This window comes from Pleuronectes platessa, chromosome 3 (assembly GCF_947347685.1).
Source record: "Pleuronectes platessa chromosome 3, fPlePla1.1, whole genome shotgun sequence".
NCBI classification, from domain to species: domain Eukaryota; kingdom Metazoa; phylum Chordata; class Actinopteri; order Pleuronectiformes; family Pleuronectidae; genus Pleuronectes; species Pleuronectes platessa.
Window position 1 is genome coordinate 15,785,825 of NC_070628.1, and position 21,194 is coordinate 15,807,018.

Below are 21,194 nucleotides of genomic sequence, written 5' to 3' on the forward strand. Positions count from 1 at the left end.
AAACAAAAAGAAAAATCGATTATGTTGATGTTAAGTAATAATAATAATAATAATAATAATAATAATATCAATAATAATAATAATGTAGAGCACCTTTCAGAATATAGTTAAAATATGCTTTACAAGTTAAAAATAAAAAATGGAAGGTTAACAATAGGAAACAATTAAAAGTAAAACAATAAGAAACAATTTAAAAGCAATTTGAAGCTCACACAGCAATAGAGCACAGATAAAATCTAAATAAAGTCACATCATGTAATTACCAAATGCCACTTTCAGCCTGTCATCCCTTTCCTATCCCTCTCGTTGTCCAACGTAACATTTTTGGTATTTCTCTTAGTTTGGTTCGGATTTAGCTTTGTTAGTATTTTAGTCATTTATGAGTGTGGATGAACTGTCTTCGCTTTGCTGTCCTGCTTCCCTCGAATTATGAGTTGTTTTAAAGTATTTTGAATTCAATTCTTCAATATAAATACCTAAAAACGCTTAAGGTATTCTATTTTCACATTTTTGTATTGCTTTATATTGTTACGTGCTCCCACCAGTTTAATATAATAAGCCAATAAAAAAGTTAAATATTTAAACGTGAGAAAATAGAAAGTGTTTTTATTTATTTATATTAGGGATGCACCGATATATCGGCCGAACATCGGTAGCGGCCGATATTCGCCTCGTTTACTGATATCGGCTTATCGGTAATAAACTTGACTTTCACCGATATCATTGGCCGATGTTCATATTTGTGGTAAAACCGCTGGGCACGTGCCGCGGCTGGGGGAGCAGTCGCTCCGTCGCCCTCCTCTCCGCGCCGCCGGAGGCTCAGTGTGCGGCACCGGGAGGTCCTCATCCGGTGGCACCTCACGGCGCCGGCGCGGACGGCGGGGAGGGGACTGGGTACGCGGTCAGCGGCGGCCACTCTGGACGCGTGTCGGGCCCTTCTCGCGGATCACCTCAGCTACGGCGACCGCTGGGGGAACCCTCCGGCTGGCGCCTAGCAGCTGACTGAGAACTGGTGCGGACCAGGGGAATCCGACTGTTTAATTAAAACAAGCATCGCGAAGGGCCACGGTGGGTGTTGACGCGATGTGATTTCTGCCCGACACTCAAAACAGGTAAAACTGAGGAGGGCTTGTTAAGTTATCTTGACTCACGCAGTGTAACTTGGCGTAACAAGTATGAGCGTAGCGTCTGTTTAAGTACTTTATTCTCATGTGCACCGGCTCTATTCATCCGTCTCATGCACAGGTAACAAGGGAATTGACAACATACGTTATACACACAGAAGCCGTAACACATCTAATAAACGGGCAATCCTGCTACCGTAAAAAAAAAATACCGTAGGGGCGGTGTGGCCTAGGGGGTAGAGTGGGCGTTCTCCAACAAGAAGGTTACCGGTTCAATTCCCACTCTTCCCCATCTGCATGCCGAAGTGTCCTCGGCAAGATACTGAACCCCTAAATGGCCCCTCATAAAATGTTGAGTGTACTAAAAATGTAAGTCGCTTTGGACAAAAGCGTCAGCTAAATGACATGTAATGTAATGTAAATCAATGAGAAGAGCGTTCTCTATAATGATACTTTAACAGGGCTGTTTTAGACAGGGTAAAAAGGTGCTGTTTTAAATTATCCTTGTGGTATTTTGACCAAAATATGTTACAGACATTTCATTAAGATCCCAAGGAACCATTTCAACTTGCGGTAAAATGGGCCTAATATGTCTCTGTTAAATAAAGTTTAGTTAAATCAGAGATTGTTTCATAAATCTGATTCAATTTGTGCTCATTAAAAGATAAGAGTGATGAATAGTGCTTTTTAAATAATGATATAATTATTTTTCTGGCACAAAAGGGTGAATGAATAACAACAAAAAGAAAATAAACAAATATCGGTATCGGTATCGGCTATCGGCCAGATTGTTATTTTAAATATCGGTATCGGTATCGGCCAAGAATTTCCATATCGGTGCATCCCTAATTTATATATGTATATAATCTATTGGTATTTTAATATTTCAATTTTATAGTATTTTGGATTGAATTATTCTTAAAAATATACAGAAGAATAGTCCTGAAGTAAAATCACAAGTATTTTCATTTATTTTACTCAATTTACTACTAAGTCACAAAGGTCATACCGTACTGTATTAGTGTGCCTGTTGATGGTCTAATGGTTGGGGGTCCTGTATTTCTGTTGTCAAATAATGTTTTTTTTTGTCTGGTGAAATAAGGATGTAGTTTTATAAAAGTAGTTGTAATTCATTGCAGAGCATGCGTTTAAAAAAGTCATTAAAAATGACTAAACCTTATTTCCCCTGAAGGACACAGCTAAGACTGCAGCTCACGGAGGTTTCCTTTGTTGCGGTCTGCTGTGGCCTTTTCTCAGTTTGGCAGGATTAGGTCTTGATGCTGTTGTAAATCCACATAATCGGGGAAGTTTTCCTCTTGGATGATTTAATAATGGTCTGTCTCATGCACCTGCCAGGTACAGTGAGGAAATGAGGTGTGTTGGCTGCCATCTTGGGTGGTCGATTAATGGCACATAGGGCTAAAACAATCTATAATTATTGCAATATGATTTTCCTCAATAGCAATATGATAAGTGCAATATATTGATGTATTGATTAGACTTTGTGCAAACACAGCGAGGATGTATAATAAATGGATTGTATTTATATTGCACTTTTCTGGTCTTGTTGAATAATCTAAAAGTGATTCGTAGTACAACCTATTCACACAGCAGTACTATATACTGCGCTTCTTCTATCACACACACCATTTCCACACTGCTGGCATAGTTGTAATTTGGGGTACCATATCTTGCCCAAGGACACTTTGGATTATGGACTGAGGGGATGGAACCAACAACCTTTTGGTTAGTGGACGTCTCACTCTACACCTGTAGTTTAACTTAGATATGTGAGGTATCTTTCTGTTTGTCATATCGTTGCCATTATCTGCTTAGAAAGAAGAGTTTTGAAACCACAACCTTCACTCTGGAGCAGAAATTAGTCCTTAAACCGAATTATGACATATCTTGATTTATAATATACTGCCCTGCCAAAATGGCCCAAAGACAATGGCTCATTGACATCTGCAGCGAAACCTAAATTTGTACCATTGACCTGTTTGTCAAAAATATCTAATTCAAGTTTTCTCTAGTATTTAGAGCTTTAGCTCCCTCTATTGGTGACTGCTGGATAAATGCTGATCTACATCAGATGGACATTTTAAAACTAATATTCCAATTAGAGACTAAATGTCAAAACAAGACATTTTCAGATCAGAACCAACAAATGATTACAGGACTACATCATTGCAATAAACATATATTTTACTTTACAATGTACAGGACATTTTGCTGGAAAAGAAATGTACAAAGCAGACCTTAAATATTCTAATTTCCATTCCAACTACTGACCAACAGGAAACAAAGTCCCTTTTTAAAGTGAAGCAATTTTTTTACAAACATTCAAAATTAGCATCGACAGGCACTCCTACTCAGTTACAATGCATGCTAGTTGTTTAAAAAACACAACACCGGGGTCCGATTCAATACAAAGCTGATGTCAGTTTAGAGGAATGAGAAAACCCAAAGAATCGGAACAAATAAATAAAAAAAGTGAACTCAAATTCTGTACAAGGCTTCTTAAGAGTATCAATGTACAAAATATCACTTAAAAACCTTTGCAGCTTAAACTGCAGTTACAAATACACTTCTTAAAGTAAGTTGTCATTAGCGTACAATAAATGCACACTAATTCACCACTTCTGTTTCTGAGGTCTGTTGGATGTGAAAACCAAAGGGTCGACTGTAGAGACAGGTTCGCAAGTCTGTCGGTAATAAGTGTTTTTAGAAAACACATTCAGTTAGATTCTTTAATCCAAGTTTTTTTTCGATGCTACAATATTTTCTGTCTCCCCTAAACACAGACAAAATCCCACTTCTCCATTTTCTTGGCACGCCACAAACCAATTACACCAAACAAAAGATAATTTCCCTCAATATTTCCCCCCCAAATATTTTCACATTTTACAAACCTACCATTGGCTTTTAATCAGAGGGCATGTTTCTTCCTATGCAGTTACTGTAAAGTGCTGCTTCTCCTGTCCGGACTCTTGAATTTGAGGAGTCCCTACTTGTGGGACAGGCAGAGTGGAAGGTCCTGGGTTGACAGCCAGACTCCTTCGCCATAAGTGCAAGAACCACTTATATTAACTAATGGCATGTACACGTACAAGAAGTTATGCGTTTGTATTGCCTTGTGTCTGGTATAAGGGCAATTTTGTGACTGTCTGTTTGTGCCTTTCCAACAGAAGCACCTTTAGACAAAATACTGATGACAGTATTGTCCAGAGGAATTGTAATGGCACGTTGAACTCTACTACCCACACTGAGGGACAAATGCTTATATATTACCTAATGAGATCATTTAAATTTCTTTCCTCCCCTCTGATTAAAGATTACCAACCTTTCCCCTGATGACTTCATGAGCCAATTAACTGCCCTTTTTAGTCTGCAGCCCTTTCCTCCCGCGGCTCAAACCTGGGAGATTATGGTCCGACTGAGGTCTACAAAAGCTAAATGCTAACAAGTATTCTGACTGAGGTCCAAGTCAGATTTGGCGAAAACACAATTGACCACAAACAAATGAATCAAACGTCACATCTTGGAAACTTGTGTGAAAGACCAGGAGTCGTACATGGTTCCGACGGTCCAGCGGAGATACTCAACTGACATTCGTTTTTTGTCACCTTATCAACATTGTACTTTGAAAAGTGTGATATATACAACCAGTGAGGTAGCATTCAGAAGTTTCAGCTCACCTCTGTCTCTAATCAGTTTATGAGAAAACCCTATTTTGATTTGGGAAGACAGTGTTAGGTTTCAGGGTGCTTGTTTGTAAATGTGCATGTGTGACAGGGCCTAGCGATGAGCTTCAGGGCCTTTGCCGAACGGCTCGTTGTGCCGCTGACTGTGGTGAACACCAAAACTGGAGTTGGCAGACTGATAGGTCGGTGAGGAAGCACCGTTCTCCCTCTCAGAGCCCAGACATGACGGCACTTCTTTCTGGCACGGCTCCATGGTAATGGCCACGCCCACACCACTCCGCCCTGACGTCATGTGCGTCACCTCCGACCACGTGTCGTTCTCTGGGTCGTAACACTCTACGCTGTCCAGGAACGTGTTGCCGTCGTAACCTCCTGCAAGCACAACATCGACATTTTCATATTCGTTGAATATAATTCTGCTCAGACCTTCTACACGTTCACTCTCAAACATAGACACATTTCATTAATAATGACTGCATCTTCTAGGACCGTGGCTTCTTTGGAAACACTGCTCATTCCCTTTGAATGGAGTGATGTCCTGCATTGCCAAACGTCATTGTGGTTCTGTTCCTTCAGTTTTTTTAACTGAATGCAGTAGAAGTAGAGAAAAGCTCAACCTTTCAGGCGGCAGCGCAGGGACCAGCCAATCTAAATAGAGCATTAGTAAATATTCAAGCACCAGCACTGGTTCTGACTGACATCAACCTGTCAAATTGAGCCTGGCGGAGGAGACGACGGCAACTGGGCAACCTGGTTGTGTTCTGGCTGCAGAGTTTATTTATTGTGTACTTCTGTTTGGCATTGCATAGTCAGCTAGCATTGCCATGTTGTGCGTCGCAAGCTGCAAACTCAAATGTTGTGTATTTAAGAAATGAAAATGATCAGTTGCATCAGTGGCTCTGACTGTCGATGAAAATAGGGTTGACAGCCAAACTATACATAACTGCAGTAAACTGTATTCATGATTTAAGTGTGGTGCTTTGACTCTCTACTACTTACCCATAACGTAGATGTGTCCATGTAAAGCGGTGACTCCCAGAGCACTGCGCCGGTGCCTCATGGAGGCAGCAAAGCTCCATGTGTCAGTTTCCACATCATATTGCTCCACTGTGTTAAGCTGGTTGGTGCCATCGTAGCCGCCCATCACAAAAATTTGATTCCCCAGTGAGCAGACACCTAGAAAATGAAGGTTAGTTTATTCACATTAGATAAGTTTACCTAAACACGAGTATAAGCAAAACTTCTCAACAATGTGAGAAGTGTGATGCAGAAAAAGATTTGATTTTAAGTATCAGTAAGATTGTTTAGACATTTTGCTTTTGTTTTCTGATTTTAATCTGAATTTCTTACTTACCAGCCCCAGAGCGCACAGTGTTCATGGCAGCCATAGTATTCCACTCGTCCAGCTCTGGGTTGTAGCACTCACAGGAGCTGAGCCGGCTGGTCCCGTCAAACCCCCCCACAGCATAGAGTAGCCGGTTGATGACGGCTACACCCACACCGATACGCCTCGTCAACATGGGGGCTACCAGCTGCCACTGGTCCCTTTCTGGATCATACCTGCAGAGAAAATCCAGCAGTTTATAAAGGAGGTTATGTTTTCATCCGCGGTTCTCTATTATCACAACACTGGTGGAAGGGTGCGATACATGGGTCAGGAGAGAATTCATAACATGTTGGTGTAGATCCGGATCATCGCGGGATAGGGTGCTTTTCAAAATTTTCATTGAGAGAATAATTAATGGACCATAATGAAATCAGGCATATGCCGAAACTGACATTTGAGTGTGTGGAATATGGTGCAGATCAAAATAAAAGTTTGGATCTAGTGAATTTAAATATATAAAGGGATGGTTGGGCCTAGGTGGAGGTTCTATGAGTGTCCTAGTTTCCATTTTTTCAAGGGTTTACATTCTTGTTTACTGTCATTTGTGTCAGTTTTCAGAGACTGTGTGTCACTGAGTCACGTCATGGGCAATCAGACAGGTTGGACACGTTCCTTTTTTACACTTAGTCATTGTGGTTTACCTGGTAAATTATTTAGATTTATCACTGCGGTCTGCATCATCTGAACACTAAAAACAGAGGCTGGGTACATTTTTTAATCACGTTCATTTTCATTATTGATTCACAGTTTTATAGAAAACCCGACGGTTTAAGAATCATGCTAAAGGGCTCTGTCGGGGTTGGTGTCATGCAAACGCAGCAGGGAAAATGTACTGGGTGCTTTTTGGTGAGACCTGTTGATGGGCATCCAGCCTGATATACTTTATCAAGACTAATGTTGATGCTGGCTCACTCACAAAAATGTTATTTTACAGTTGTGAATTATAAACTGTATAACCTGTGTGAAGGGTGAATGAGTAACTCAAGGTTTTGTTTCAGGTACAGTAAGTATGACTGAAATAGGACGAGTTCTTCCTTGAGTGTAAGAGGAAACATGACATCACTTACTAATATTTTTGTAGTGGAAAGAAACTTCCTCACTGAAGCTCAGTCTGAACTAAAATAGATTACAGGAAGGGAAAGAAAACCATTTCTGTCCAGGAAGTTACCCGACCCGACCATAGGTAAATGCACTGCATCTACATCAAGCTTTTCTTGTCTTAACCACTCAAAGCTCTTAACAGTAAAATATTCACCCGCTCAAACACATTTACACAGCCTTCCTATATCAAGCACATTTACAAGCCATTTGCACAGCTATGGTTCAGTGTCTGGCCCACTCAATGAGCGGGGAATTGAACAGCCAACCCTGCGATTAGCGCATTATCTGCTCCATCTCCTGCAATAGGTTTTGGTCTACAACGGCTTGATTTTGTAGGAGTTATTCACTAACAAAAAATGTTTTCTTTAGGAGGAAAAGATCCTTGCATTTAAGTTTTATTCCATTCTCATGTACTCTGACCCAGTAAAATCTATGCTGGTGCTCACACCTCTTCAGAAATCTTAAAAGTGTTTCCTTCAGTTGCAGAGATATATATTCTATTGATTTTGGGCATTTAGCTTTTGAGCAGAGGCATGGGGAAAGGGCCAGATCAATGGCTTTAAAAATAACCCATCACAAATAAAATCACACCTTTGGCAAATTGAAAGTAGATGTAGGGAGGAGAATTACAGGTTATATTGGACTTGGTCTCTCTCTTTCGGTTAAGATATAAGTATAAAATAATGTCAGCCTTTCTCACGAAACGCTCTTACCTTTCAACACTGTTATGATGAATGCACCCATGTGATCCGCCAGCTGCATATATCATGCCATCGATGACACCAACTCCGATTCGGTTCCTTGGCACGCTCATCGGTGCACATGGCAGCCAGCAGTTGTTCATGGGATTGTAGCAGTCCAATGCATTTGAGTCCATGTTGCCATCAGGCGCGTTGTTTCTTCCACCCACAGCGTAGAAAAGCCCACTGATCACACAGGCGGCCAGGCCACTTCGGGGGACCTGCAGGTCAGCGAGCCTCAGCCAGCTTCCTGTACAGGGATTGTAGGCCTCCAGGTAGCTGAGCGACTGACGGAAATAGCCTCCAGCTGTGTAGATGAGCTGCGGCACCTTGGGAGTTCTGCAAGAAATGACTTTGGTGGGCTTGTGGAGGGTGAGGTCCTGGAAGATCTGGGCCAGGTAGTCTTTACACTGGGGGTCCCAATCCAGAGACTGGAGCTGGGCCTGCAGGAAATTGGGGGTGAGGGAATGGCAGCGGACAGCCTGGAGTAAGGCCTGGACATATGGGCGCCGGTTCTCCCGGTCGTAGCGTACCCAGGCTACACATGCCTGGAAGACTTCAGACTCGCAGCGCACGTTCAGCTCATCCCGGCTGATGAGGGTGACCAGCTGACAGTGAGACAAATTGAAGAACTCCTCCTGGGTCGCAACCTGGAGGCAGGAGAAGGAATAAAAGCCTTTAATCAGTGTTTTTACAACACAAGTGCCTAGCTGTGATCATTCCTCAAACACAAAGAAGTGTCTCTTAGTCATATCTGGTGTTGGATTATAGAAAAAAAGAGGAATTTAAATAGCCATGTTGAGGAATAAAGACTAATGCAACTACAGATTATATTAATTAGCACTTAATCTAACCATTATAACCTGTTCTGAGGAGGTTATGTTTTCGCCTGCGTTTGTTTGTCTGTCTGTCAGTTAGCAAGATTACACAAAAAAATAATAATAATACAAGGATTTTGATGGAAAAAGAAGGGGACTGATATTAATGAGTGTTTGCTATGTGGTGTGCATCCATATAACAATCTGGATCTAGTGAATTTAAGATCCTATGTATTCTTCCACTACCCTCTCACTGTCTGTTGAATCACTATGACTGAGCAGAAAATGTGAGGAAATGCTACATTTTACTGCTCTGTTTGAAAACACGTGATGTCTATTCAAACAGCAATCTGTTTGTACGGGCCAGAACAACAATCCCCTTTGATGCTGTTTTTGAGCTCAATGGAATATGATGTGGGCATTAGATAATATGTGCCTCAATCAACAGGCATTAAAAAATGTCTTGTCTTCATTATGATTTTCACAGCTTGTGTACTTTAAACGTGACACAGCAAAATCAAGCACAACTTCCTGTAAACATTGACTGAAACCAGTTTAACAAATCCATTGTGTGACATTGGTCAAACATCTACTTTGTTTGGATGTCTTAACAAAAAACAAAAACGGGTTATTTAGAAAAGCACACAAACTACATACCGAGGAAAATCTGACTTCCTGCTTTAACAGTCACAGTTCATTTCAAACCATACCTTTAGAGGGAAGTGTAGGCATCACACTATGAGAACCACAAACAGTTTTTAAAACACATCTGACACTTGATCTTCATAACCTGTCACTGTTTGTCAGAAATTTATTTAAAATGCTGTTTTGTTTCTTTCCGCTTCACCGTAATGTCATCAAGTTTTCTCAGGCCACATGTTAACCCCCACGCCACTCCTGACTCAAAGCTTGCATTCATAAAAAACGTGAGCAAGTCTGAGGTGAGAAAAAAAAGCCAGACAAAGACGCAATGGATCAAGCGAAACAGGCTCTGCTTATATCATGCAACGCTTTACATAGTAAAGTCCCCCAGTACAAATACAGCTATAAATAGTGAATTTCGTTTTTCAGTTATGAGTTGAGCAGATACATCTGTAATGTGTCACTGTTCTAGTCATAAAAATAAGATTGATTCATTTATCACTTCTAGATTACATGAAAATACTAAAGCTGCTACTGTAGCTTTTGAGCCTTAGGTCATTGTTCTCCGATTAAGTAAAACAACAGTTTTGTTTTTTTCTTTCTTAATGTGGTCAAAAACGGATCTAACATAGCACATATACTGATATAGTTGAAAACATAAAATTCTTTGCAAAGGTTATAATCAAATACGAACCAGTGGAGCTTTCGTTACAAATAATGATCATCACCTGGCTGAAGTTCATGTAGATGTACTCTCTGGTCTTCTGGTAAAGCTCTGTGCAGCCAATCTGTTCAGCAAAGCTGGCGATGCCGATGGCGTTGCTGGGGTCAAGCTGCCCGACCAAGAAGTCGCAACAGGCCTTGACCACACTGTCGATCTGGTACATGACGGCTCCGTTCATCACGTGGATCACACACTTCTCTCCCACAGAGATGCTGGCTGTGTAGGCAAACTCTATCAGTCTGTCCATAACCTGAGTGGGTGAAGAGGGCAGAGGGATTTGGGGGGAAAGGTAGAAGGAAATGAGGATAAAAGAGAAAGTTAGAAGGAGAGCAAAGTGAAAACAAGGCTCTGAGGCTTTACATTCAGTTCTGCCAGGAAACAACACACAGATTCACAGATAATGTGTCTATGTGTCCATCTACAGGTGGGGGTGACTGAAATAGTATGACAAGTCAAATTAAGCTAAATTAACTGTACTCACCCTTGGGTGAATCCCTTCGATGGGTACCAACTCCGTACCGCACTCCTTCAGGCCGTTGGTGAACATGGCCCTGAAGACCGGAGACGAGGAGGCCAGCACCACCTTGTGAGCCTCGAAGTCAACGGCCTCCAGATCTTTGTAGCGCACACGCAGCGTGACGTCGCACAGCTGTCGCTCCAGACGCAGCTCGTTCATGATGGCGAAGGCGGCCGCCGTGTGGCTCTCTAGCGTGTAGCTGAAGACGCGGTGGCCGTTGCGCGTGGACGGAGTCACCAGCGCTTTGCATTCTGTCATGCACTCTGTCATTTCCTACCCGTTCTCCTCCTCCTCGGTCTCTCTCAGGAACAGCAGGCACAGTTATGGGGCATCCTTGCACCACACGCAGGCATGGGTAAATTAAAAGAAAGGCGCTCCTGGGTTCGCCTGAATTCACCTTTAAATCAGATTGATTTAGACATGAGGGTTCAGTTGATCTGTTCAGCCATAGTCCTCTTTATGGCATAACTAGTCTCCTACGTGAGCTGCCAGTCAAGGCTGAGTGCACTGTAACAGGTTGTTGTCCCAACATCACCATAACGTCGGAGTTCAAAATTCCGCTGGGTTTTGTCTGATGTTACTGAATAATTTTGTGACAGTGATAACTGAACAAGTAGACGGAGAATGAAAGGAATCTCTTTTAGTGTTTTCCTTTAAGCTCATGGGGATGGCGACAGAATCTTTTCCAATCAACCCTCACAATAAAACCAGTCTATATTCAGTATGTGTATCTTTTGAAACATATTTTCTGGGGGTTTTAGTCACCTATTTGTTTGTTTAATTGCTCGGATATCCACCAAGTAAAAAAAAAAAAACCTATCTGTAGATTAAATTACTGTGCGAGATTCACCACTGGGGCGAGCCTATCCTGCATATTGATTACTCTTTAGAAGAAATAGGAAGGCTGATTTACATCTTCATTTTAAAGAGGAAAACTATTATATCAGCTTGCAGTGGAAAGAGGGGGGAAGGTTTGGTGGCTTTCTTCAGAGACGTCTTCCTTGAAGTTTCCAGGCTCAGGAATTTGTTCGCACTGCTGTGTTTACTTGGAAGCCAGTGGCTCAGCTGTCAACTGAGAGGAAAGAGGGAGAGAGACATACAGTGAAGCAGTAGCTTTAAATGTCGATTATACACTTTAATAGGTTGTTTAAAACTGCTTTTCATATAGAGTGCAGCACAGTACAACATCTATGCTAAAAAAATGCCTGTGCAATTTATGGATTTATTGCTGTGGCACCCTATTCAGCTTGGTAGTTGCACTCACTGGTGCTAGTAAAGACCATGTCCTCATCTGCGAGTCGATACAGCAAACAAAAAAATCCTCAGCACATCGAGCTAGAGAACTCAGACAGAGATGTTACGACATGGTAAATTACCTTTGATGAAGGAAAATGAAATGGTTGAGCTTGGGATATTGTTCCATGCATGCATGTATATTTATCCTATGAGTTAAAAAAAAAGTCTTATGCAACAGCACTTGTCTTGCTCAATCAACCTACACAGTAAAATGTTATCAACACGTGTTCTATTTATCATCTTTCCCACTCAAGGGCTTTTCCCACTGGTGCACTTCACTGGGGTCAAGGTTTTCTCCTTGTCATGATGCATTTGCAACTTTCGCTCATTCTCATAAATATACAAATTTAAATCTATATTCATAGACTTCTCTGATTAGATGATTCAACCTCATTTTCCTCAACGTGCAAAATAAAGCTTTACAAACTTTTAAAATTCTAAATCTAAACCCCAATAACCATTTAAAAAGGTTTGCAAAACTATAGAGATTAATGATAAATGTGGGTGTACATCAAAGTGAGTATGTGAGTAAAAAAGGAGGGAGCAATGACTGTTTTGAAGAATGATGGTGTACTGGAATTAGATTTGAATTAGCGGGCCGCGTGTCCTGTGACTGGTTCAGATGGGGAATGTTTGTGCAACAGTTTGTGCAACAGGCCCAATTCTGACAAGCAGCAGATGAATGCCAGCCTGTCAACACAAGCTTGCAACAATTCAAACCACAAACACCTTGTTTACTTAGGGCTTGACGATATGGCCCCAAAAATAAAATACCCGTAGGTAGATAATAATCATGATAAATGTCACATTATTATTGATCTTAATTTTAATGACAGATTTTGGCTCCTGATTAAAGATGATAGTTATAAACTCCTCTTAATGAGCTGAGCAAAAAAACTAAGGTTATGTATTATACCTCCTCATTGCACTAACCAAATGACAGCATTTCGATATATATATTGAATCTTTGTTATATTGCTATTGATGAAACTTACATCACGATTACTGTGATTGCTTTATTGCCCAGGTCTGTGTTTGCTCTAAGAACTCTTTTAAAACAGCAGAGGATGAACCAAGCAGGATATTTCCATTCAGAACATTTTTGGATAAGAATACTTCTTTTGGGAATTTGTGGGCTCGGGTCGAAGGAGAAGAAGACTCACTGTTGCACTTCATTAAAATAACAAAAGGCATACAGCCAAATGAAAACCTCTCTGTATATTCACTCCCACCTCTTTTCAGTATATGACCTGCCTGTAACAGTAACCAATTGTCTGCTGTCTAATCGAGAAGAGTCAGAGTTACTCTGAAAACAATGCAACTGTGAGAGTTCAGAGTTATACCAGACAGGTTGTGTACAATGTAAAGGTTAACCTGCTTAGGTTATAAGAGGATGCAGTGCACAGGCCACAGTGTACGGCCTGCGCTGCTTCCCAGTAGATCACTGCGTATTGTTTATATCAGTAATGACGAAGAAACAAAATATTTGTTATGTCCAACCCCTTTAATTTGAATCAAAAGATGACGACATGCGTCATTATGGTTCCCCTCATGAACTCAGTCAGCCAGCGGTTGAAGACGACTGTAATATGAAACACACTGTGACTAAGATTTACTGCTGTGTTTTTCTGCCTCTGTGTTTCTTGGTAAAACAGTTTCACAGGAGAACAAGTTGCTCAACTCGCCTGCTCTCCGAGCCTGAGAGAAACGGCTCACTGACAAACAGGCTGCCAGAGTCTGTACCTGCCTCTAATATCTCATGCTATTAAAATAAACAGCAAGTATTTCCTTTCTAATGCCAGGCTAAATAGTCCAAGCTCCACCACAGAGTAAGATATTTGTTGAGGAATATCATTTATGGAGATCAAAACGATTCATTCGTTTGTCCAGTTATTTCCCTTAAAAAACAGATTTATTGTATAAATCGTTTTGTTTCAGAGAGCATCATACCAGGCTCTGGGGAATCAAAAGGATCATAGCTGCAGCCAACAATAATATTCACACTCGACTTATCTGCAGATTACTTCTTATAGTAACCGGAAAAAAAAATCGAATTTCCCAAAGTTGAAAGAGAATCTCAAACTTTGTCCGACCAACAGTCCAGACACTCAGTTTACAATCCTATTAAAATTGATTTTAAGAAGGAATTATATGGGACAGAGAGATGCTAGGATATTTGGCATTTTTACTTAAAACATGACAAATAATTATTCAATCAAATTGGTTATCAATTGACTAATAACTGCAAAGGAGCTCATTATTTGTTGGATTTGTTTGTCTGCTTGCACGATTATGCAAAAACTACAGGACGGAGTTCCTCGATGCAGTGTGGGTCCCGTTATTTTAGTAATGTTGTGTTAATGTTCTGACCTGGTTCAGGTGGAGTTTATATATGTGTGATGTAGCCACCGGGACTGTTTAATCGTTTTCAGACACGAGTTGAGAATTGTGTCCAAACTTCCATAGAGGTCTCTTTTCACACATGACTAACGCAGCGTGTCGTTCTCCGCTCAGCGACAGATCCTCCATAGGATTCGGGTGATGGGTGGTACAGCAGCCAGAGCCCGGACATTAGAGAACATCCTGCTGCGTTCTTCAGGTGTGAAACGGAACCTCCGCAGAAAGTCCGGACACAGTTGTCGATACTCGCGAGATCTCGCAATAGCTGCAGTTACTGAGATGTGGCTGAAACACTGTTTACCCCTGAAACTCCAAACGTGTCACTTCACGCACCCCTCCATCCAGTTAACTTTCTCTTTAATGACCCCCGATTTAGAAAAGTCAGAGCTCCACCACTGATCCTATGAGATTAAAGTTTTCATCCAACTATTCCCCAGTACGATGAGTCCCTGCAGCTCCACTGAGGCCCCCCCACCCCCGGTGCACCCTGCACCTCAGTTTGGGAACCACCGTGCAGGGCCTGCGGTCCTCGGATGCCATTCAGCAGCGATTGCCCAATGGGCCGGAGAGACTGAAACTTCGGGGCGGATCGCTTGAGGGAGAGTTCCAGGCTCAGACGTTCGAGCGGCGGTGAGTCAAACGAGGACGAGGAGTGCTGCGCGTGTTTTCCTGGGAATTTCTGGCGGAGTGTCTCCCTCTTCGGTGAGTCATCCTGAACTCCTCACCGAGCGAACAGTGGAACTGGATGTACCAAAACATGACCCAGGAGCGGGGGGGGGGGGGGGGGGGGGGTCGCGAGTCTTTATATAAACCCAGCCGGAATGAGATTTCCGCGCCATCTGCCCGACACGAAGAGCGATCACATACATACAACAAACACACGCATACGTACGTACATACACACGCATGTACACACAAAGCAGCAGCAGCAGCAGCGTTTCTCTCTGACGGACCGTTTCTGCTGCCGCCGCTTATTTCCATCCAAAATAATCCGCTGCCTCTTCGGCAGGAACAGAGAATGACGGGGGACACAGGTGAAGCCGAGCGGGCTCCGTCCCTCTGTTCGCCTCGAGACGAACAGAGGACCTCGACGTAGCCACGACCAACAAAACACAATAGTGAGTTGAACGCTTCGGGAAATTGAGCTGACAGCGAAACAGACAGTAGCGTGGAGAGCAGCTCCGAGCACAACACATGCTAACAGGGCGCTCTGCGGGCACTTTCCAGCTACTAGCCGGTCCCCGCTGCGCTTCATCACAAACAGTTCTGGTTAATTAAACCTGTAATTAAAAGAAACTCACGGAGTCTGCCTCGTATCCTCCATTACCGCCTACCGACTGTCGAGCTGTGCGTCTCAGAGGAGGGAGGGGGGGCACAAGCTGTAACTCACCATGACTAAGCATTGTGACGGCCTCTCGTCCCTTTCACAATAAGAGTTCCCCTCCGCGCGCAGGCTGCAGGTTCGACGGCGGTGACTCACGTCCACGGGGAGGGGGCTTTTATTGCGGTGGGGCGCTCAAAAATGAAGGAAAAACAAGGCCGGCTAGTGACACACTTTCCATTTATCGTCAATCAAATTCGTGTTAAACAAACACACAGCCACAGGAGAAACTTGTCAAATGCGTCCGCTGCCCTCTGCAACTTGTTTGGAAATATGTGTTGTAGTGTTGAGGTCGATCTCAGGTTGCACAAGGACACCTTCAACCCTCATTGCAAAAACTCATTCAGCCCATCGGGAATAAACCTTGCCTAAAGCACTGCATGGTTACAAAACAAGTCCCGTGTTTGTTCTGGGATATTTGGGACCCATTTCCTTTTTTACAAGTGGACGGTATGCTGTTTGGAAGTGGCGGACCTAGGATTTGTCTAAATTGGGGGTCATTAGAGGCCACAATTTATGCACAGGGGCCAATTATGTCATATGTCAATGCATGATCCCTGATTCAGTAAGGTGCCATTTAAGTCATTCATTGTTTACTCTATAGCTCTGAGCAAAGTCACATAATTAGATTTATTTTATTGTTGTTTATTCAAGCACATTATTTACTTAAAATCTTAACAAATTGTCATTTATCGTAACTAATGTTATTCAAAAGTTTTATATTAAGACTATGGATATGATAGGGTGCACTTCAAGGGCTAATCAGATTTCGTTAAGGCCAATGCCCCTCTGCAACCCCCCCTGGGTCTGCCCTGAATTTGTAACAAATTCATTAATTACACTCTTAAGGAACATATTTTCAAATCTCAACAGGAAATTGCCAGACATACTCTTGTATGATGGGGTTGAATACAACATAATGGGGCTCCGGAGACACGGCTATAATGACCTATAATTACCCTGCAACTACAATTACTTCCTCATTTGAAGCTCACCCTGCTCGTCAGGCTTCCTGTCTCAAACACCCAGATCTGTGAATGAGTCCTTCAGTTAAAAGCAGCCTGAGAAACCAGAGCTGCTCTGGGCCCTGGACAGACGCTGACACGCCATAATATTTTTTTCTATAGCAAAAAACATAATTTCCGTATAGCGTTCTGTAGCCCTTTTTCTGCCCAACAGCCACAGGGTGGCAACAAAGACCCACTTTGGTCTGCTGGAGCTCAAGTAGGTAGAGAGAGAGAGACGTGTTACAGTTTTTCTCAGTTGTTAACACACAAAAAGCGAAAATTTGGCACAAATTGCACAACCTTCACTTCATGTACCAATCGCTCGACCCAATTTGGCACTACTTCACACTCCCTTATCTGCATTAGACTCTGACTTTCCTTGTTTACACTCTGATGTCAATTACACATCACCTTGTTGTCAAAACACTACACACAATGTTCAGTTGTTGCACACACTTCTCAAGTAAAATCTCAAAGCATCAACCTACAACACACAAATACTCAAATCTCTAAACATTCAGGTCTGTTGAGCAATTTCACAGCATTTACACAGCCGAACAGGACACTGACATTGTAGATATGGTTCGTGAGAACAACTCTATCACACTCAGACAAATACAAACTAGGATCCTGGCTGACCATGCTACATTTTCAAAACGTCCAGACCGTCATTGGACTGTATTCTTCATAGGAATGCCATGCTGATGAAACAAGTGTTCAGGGTCCCATTTGAATGGAACACAGCCATCAAGGAGTTATGGTGAGAGTTTGTGCTTGTAAGTATCATACATTCAGCACTGACACATGCATGTATTGTACCTGTAATCCAATATTGTTCCTTTTCTACAGTGTCTCACTGTAGCCCACTGTGTTGACCTCTCTGTGTCCATACTGTAACTTGCATTCTCATGCTGATGCAGGAGCATGACACAGCTCATGTGTTGTACCAGTACATCTTTATTGATGAGGTGGGATTCAACCTGGTGAAGAGGAGGGGACGGGGCAGAAACGTCATTGGCCAGCGGGACATTGTTGAGGTCCCCGGCCAACGTGGTGGGAACATCACAATGTGTGCTGCAATGAATCCCCATGGGATGTTGCACCGTCATGCCCACCTAGGGGCCTATAACGCTGCCCGTCTCCTCGTCTTCCTGTATGGCCTGCATGACCTGCTGGTACCACCTGACCAGATAGATGACCCACAGTGGATCAATCCTTGGTCATCCGGGACAATGTGAGCTTTCAAGTGCGGGAGTGGTTCCAGGACCACCCACATTTTTCCATTCTATACCTTCCACCTTATTCTCCTTTCCTGAATCCCATTGAGGAATTATTTTCAGCTTGGAGGTGGAAGGTATATGAACGGAACCCACAGGACCGGGTCCCACTGCTCCAGGCCATGGAGGAGGCCTGTGGCGACGTGAGTGTCGAGGCCTGAGCATTGTGTGTGTGAGGTTTTTAGTTTTCTGTGTGCAGTTTTGAGAAAGCCGTTATTGTTTTGAAAAACGTGTGTTAACGATTGTGAAAAACTGTAATTTTTGTGAAGGGGGGGGGGGGGTTGAGTAGGCCGGTTTACAGTTCTGTACTGTTCTCGGTGTGTACCGAAATAAACCTTTTTATGCTGCATATTTGTTTGCTGTTTTATGTTTGACTATGAAAAAAGTAGGCCTAAACTGAGACATTTTACAAAAGGAGAAATGGCTCATTCATTCATATGGTGTGTTCCATTTTTATGATTGTGTTTTCAATTTTGCACTTCAGTGTGCTGTAAATGCTTTGTAGTGTGCAAGCAAATGCTTAGTTGTGTGTTCCCAATGAATGGTATGTGTGTGTCATTTGAAAATATGGCTGTGTGTACCAAATGAAAACACAAGTTCCATTTTGTGAACAGGTAAGAGATTTGACGGCAAGGAGTCATCTTGCAAAGGGAGTGTCAGGTTTAGCATTTTGTGTGTGAGGTTTTCAATTGTCTGTGTGCAGTTTTGAGAAAGCCGTTATTGTTTTGAAAAACGTGTGTTAACAATTGTGAAAAACTGTAACAGCATTTTCAGTCCATGATAGTGAATCCTACCCTCAATACGTTCCAGTGTATACAAATGGGTCCAAATAACAATAGATAACTGGGTCCGCTTTTTCACTTCCAGCCAGGAGAAAAGCTATTATTAAACAAACCCCAAACTATGGGAGTCTATACAGTGGAGTTGGGTGGGGAATTGAAAATAAAAACGGAATTCACATTAATCTGCTCGGGTTTAATTTCAGTTCTTAAGAGTTTGAGGTGACTCAACTCCGGTCGTCAAGATCTCCTGTTCTAAGTATATTCCAGACTCGTTCAACAAGAACTTCTCAATTGGATGGACAATTTAGAAAAACAAGCATTACATAGAGAAAGAATAGATTTACAAGATCCATCAAACAAATCAGAAGTCAAATGAATAGTTTGAAAACAAACAATACAACAGAAGTGGAACAAACCAAACCTGTATATATTGACAAAAGTTAATTTAACAATAGGAAATATTGGTAGGCCCAAAAAAGAAGTAGTAACTTGCAATAGAATAAGCCTCTGCCATTCCACTTTAAACAGCACACTCAGAGGGAAAGCTTCATACTGTATAGTATATGAGTAGTGTCAGTTTGAGGAGACTGTGACTCATGTTGTCATTGATTGTACTAAATATAATCAAGAGGGAGCAAATGTGAAGGAAGAGCCGAGGAGGACTGGGGTTCAGGAGTTTAGCATTGAAGCTTCAATGAACCTGATAAGTGTACATGGATCCTAGGATCTTATGTCTGGTCCACACTCTGGAGCAGAGGGTGGAGATAATGCACCTTATGCGCTGGCTGCCAATCGCCTTCAGAAACAAAGAAGAAGAAGCAGAAGACCCACAATCAAAAACAGTTAACTTGTCATCATGTGAGTTTTAAATCTTTTTGAAGTGATCTGCCATTAACTGAAATATTTCCGTATTGACTCTCTATAGCCAGGATTCACAGCTGACTTCATCAAATAATGAATGCTGTGATAACATCTCCACTCCCTTAGGCTAAATGAAATGTATGATAAGGTCATTAAAAAGAAGTATGACATGATATGACAAGCCGTGAGTCAACCTTCACTTCTGATTCACCAGCTGAATGATGAATAGTTAGAGGAATAGGTGGGGTTGGCCTTGGGGCAACACATGGAAATGTTTGCTTGTCATGGCTCTGGTGAGTTAAAACACTCATACAAACCTCTAGAGTCAGTTAATTGACTTATTTTTATATACAATACCATACATGGGTGAGTCCTTGGTGACCATGACAAACGACTTATGACTTATACCTGTCCAGTTTGTTGGAAGGTTGCTGCGAGAGGAAGGAAGCCGTGGGGGGAGCTAGGAGAGATTCCCCAGACTCACTGACCCCTGTCAGCAGGAACAGTGCAGCCAACATCTGGAGAAACACCTGCACTGAAACATGCCATATTCAAGGTGTCCCATTGCCATGTGGTACCAGTTATTGGAGGTGCATATGTCTTTGGGTCACTGAGGGTTGACTCAAAAATGAAACAACTATATAGTTTGTCCAGCTGCCTTATTGGCACCACTTGACTCTGTGTTGCATGAAGCTGTCTTTTCATGTATCTTTGCAAACAATTTGTAGCAGAGGTGTGAAATGTTAGTCCATGTCCCTAAATAGGTTACTGCAAGTTTAGTTTATGTAAAAGCTCTAAATAGCTTTCAGTAGTTACAGCATGCTTTGGTGTATAGTCTGTGGGGTTTCTAATTGTAATAATGTTTTAGATTTCTACAAAGAATTGTGATTATTACACCTGAACTTTAGTTACTTCCACCAAGGAGGTTAAGTTTAGTTTTACATAAAAACAACTGAATGGATTTCCATGAAACTCAGAGGAAGGATGTGGGGGGTCAGAAACCATTTAACTCAGGATTCACTTTTTCACTTTCTTCAACCTGTAAGCTCGGGCCTTTTTCAACTTTTTCCACATTTTCCCAGTGAATTACTAATAGATCTTGAGAGGATGGATATCTATGAGTGTGTGAAATTTGGTTTGGCTTGATTCAACTTAGGGGGCTGTTTGGCCCTTCTCTGAACTGATTGATCCCATTGAAGCCAGCTTCAAATTAACTTTCTACCTTTCAATACAGTAATGAACTTCAGGTCAGACTGTGCGAGGTTTACAGAATAAGGAAACAAACAAATGTCTGAATAAAGGTGCATTGTGTGGCACTTCAGTCGTCCGCAGACATGCAGAGCTTGTTGAAGAACGCTGTATGTAGGCTAATGTCATTACCAGATGTGAGACAAGGAGGCTGACTTCCTGTGGAGCTTCTTAACATTCACACA

General features: G+C 42.1%; 1 protein-coding gene across 2 annotated transcripts; it reads right to left on the reverse strand.

The window, feature by feature from the left end:
* Nucleotides 1-3,311: 3,311 nt before the first annotated feature.
* keap1b (kelch-like ECH-associated protein 1b) lies at nt 3,312-15,893 on the reverse strand. 2 transcript variants are annotated; one of them, XM_053418374.1, is made up of 8 exons: nt 15,755-15,893; nt 11,671-11,829; nt 10,722-11,154; nt 10,245-10,490; nt 8,030-8,706; nt 6,183-6,388; nt 5,828-6,004; nt 3,312-5,200 (listed from the first exon to the last, which is right to left on the reverse strand). In XM_053418374.1, the coding sequence occupies exons 3-8, from the start codon at nt 11,025-11,027 to the stop codon at nt 4,923-4,925; spliced, it is 1,890 nt and encodes a 629-aa protein (XP_053274349.1). In that variant the 5' UTR covers nt 11,028-11,154; nt 11,671-11,829; nt 15,755-15,893; the 3' UTR covers nt 3,312-4,922. The 2 variants fall into 2 exon arrangements, with proteins under 2 accessions (XP_053274349.1, XP_053274348.1); XM_053418373.1 differs by having other exon boundaries at nt 10,722-11,829.
* Nucleotides 15,894-21,194: the final 5,301 nt, after the last annotated feature.

Excerpts from the sequence above, each read along its gene's own strand:
- keap1b (XM_053418374.1), bottom strand. The coding sequence starts at position 11,027 with ATGACAGAGTGCATGACAGAATGCAAAGCGCTGGTGACTCCGTCCACG. Across the intron at positions 6,389-8,029 it reads CATCATAACAGTGTTGAAAG|GTATGATCCAGAAAGGGACC; the intron begins GTAAGAGCGTTT and ends TTTTCTCTGCAG. Across the intron at positions 6,005-6,182 it reads CACTGTGCGCTCTGGGGCTG|GTGTCTGCTCACTGGGGAAT; the intron begins GTAAGTAAGAAA and ends TTCATTTTCTAG.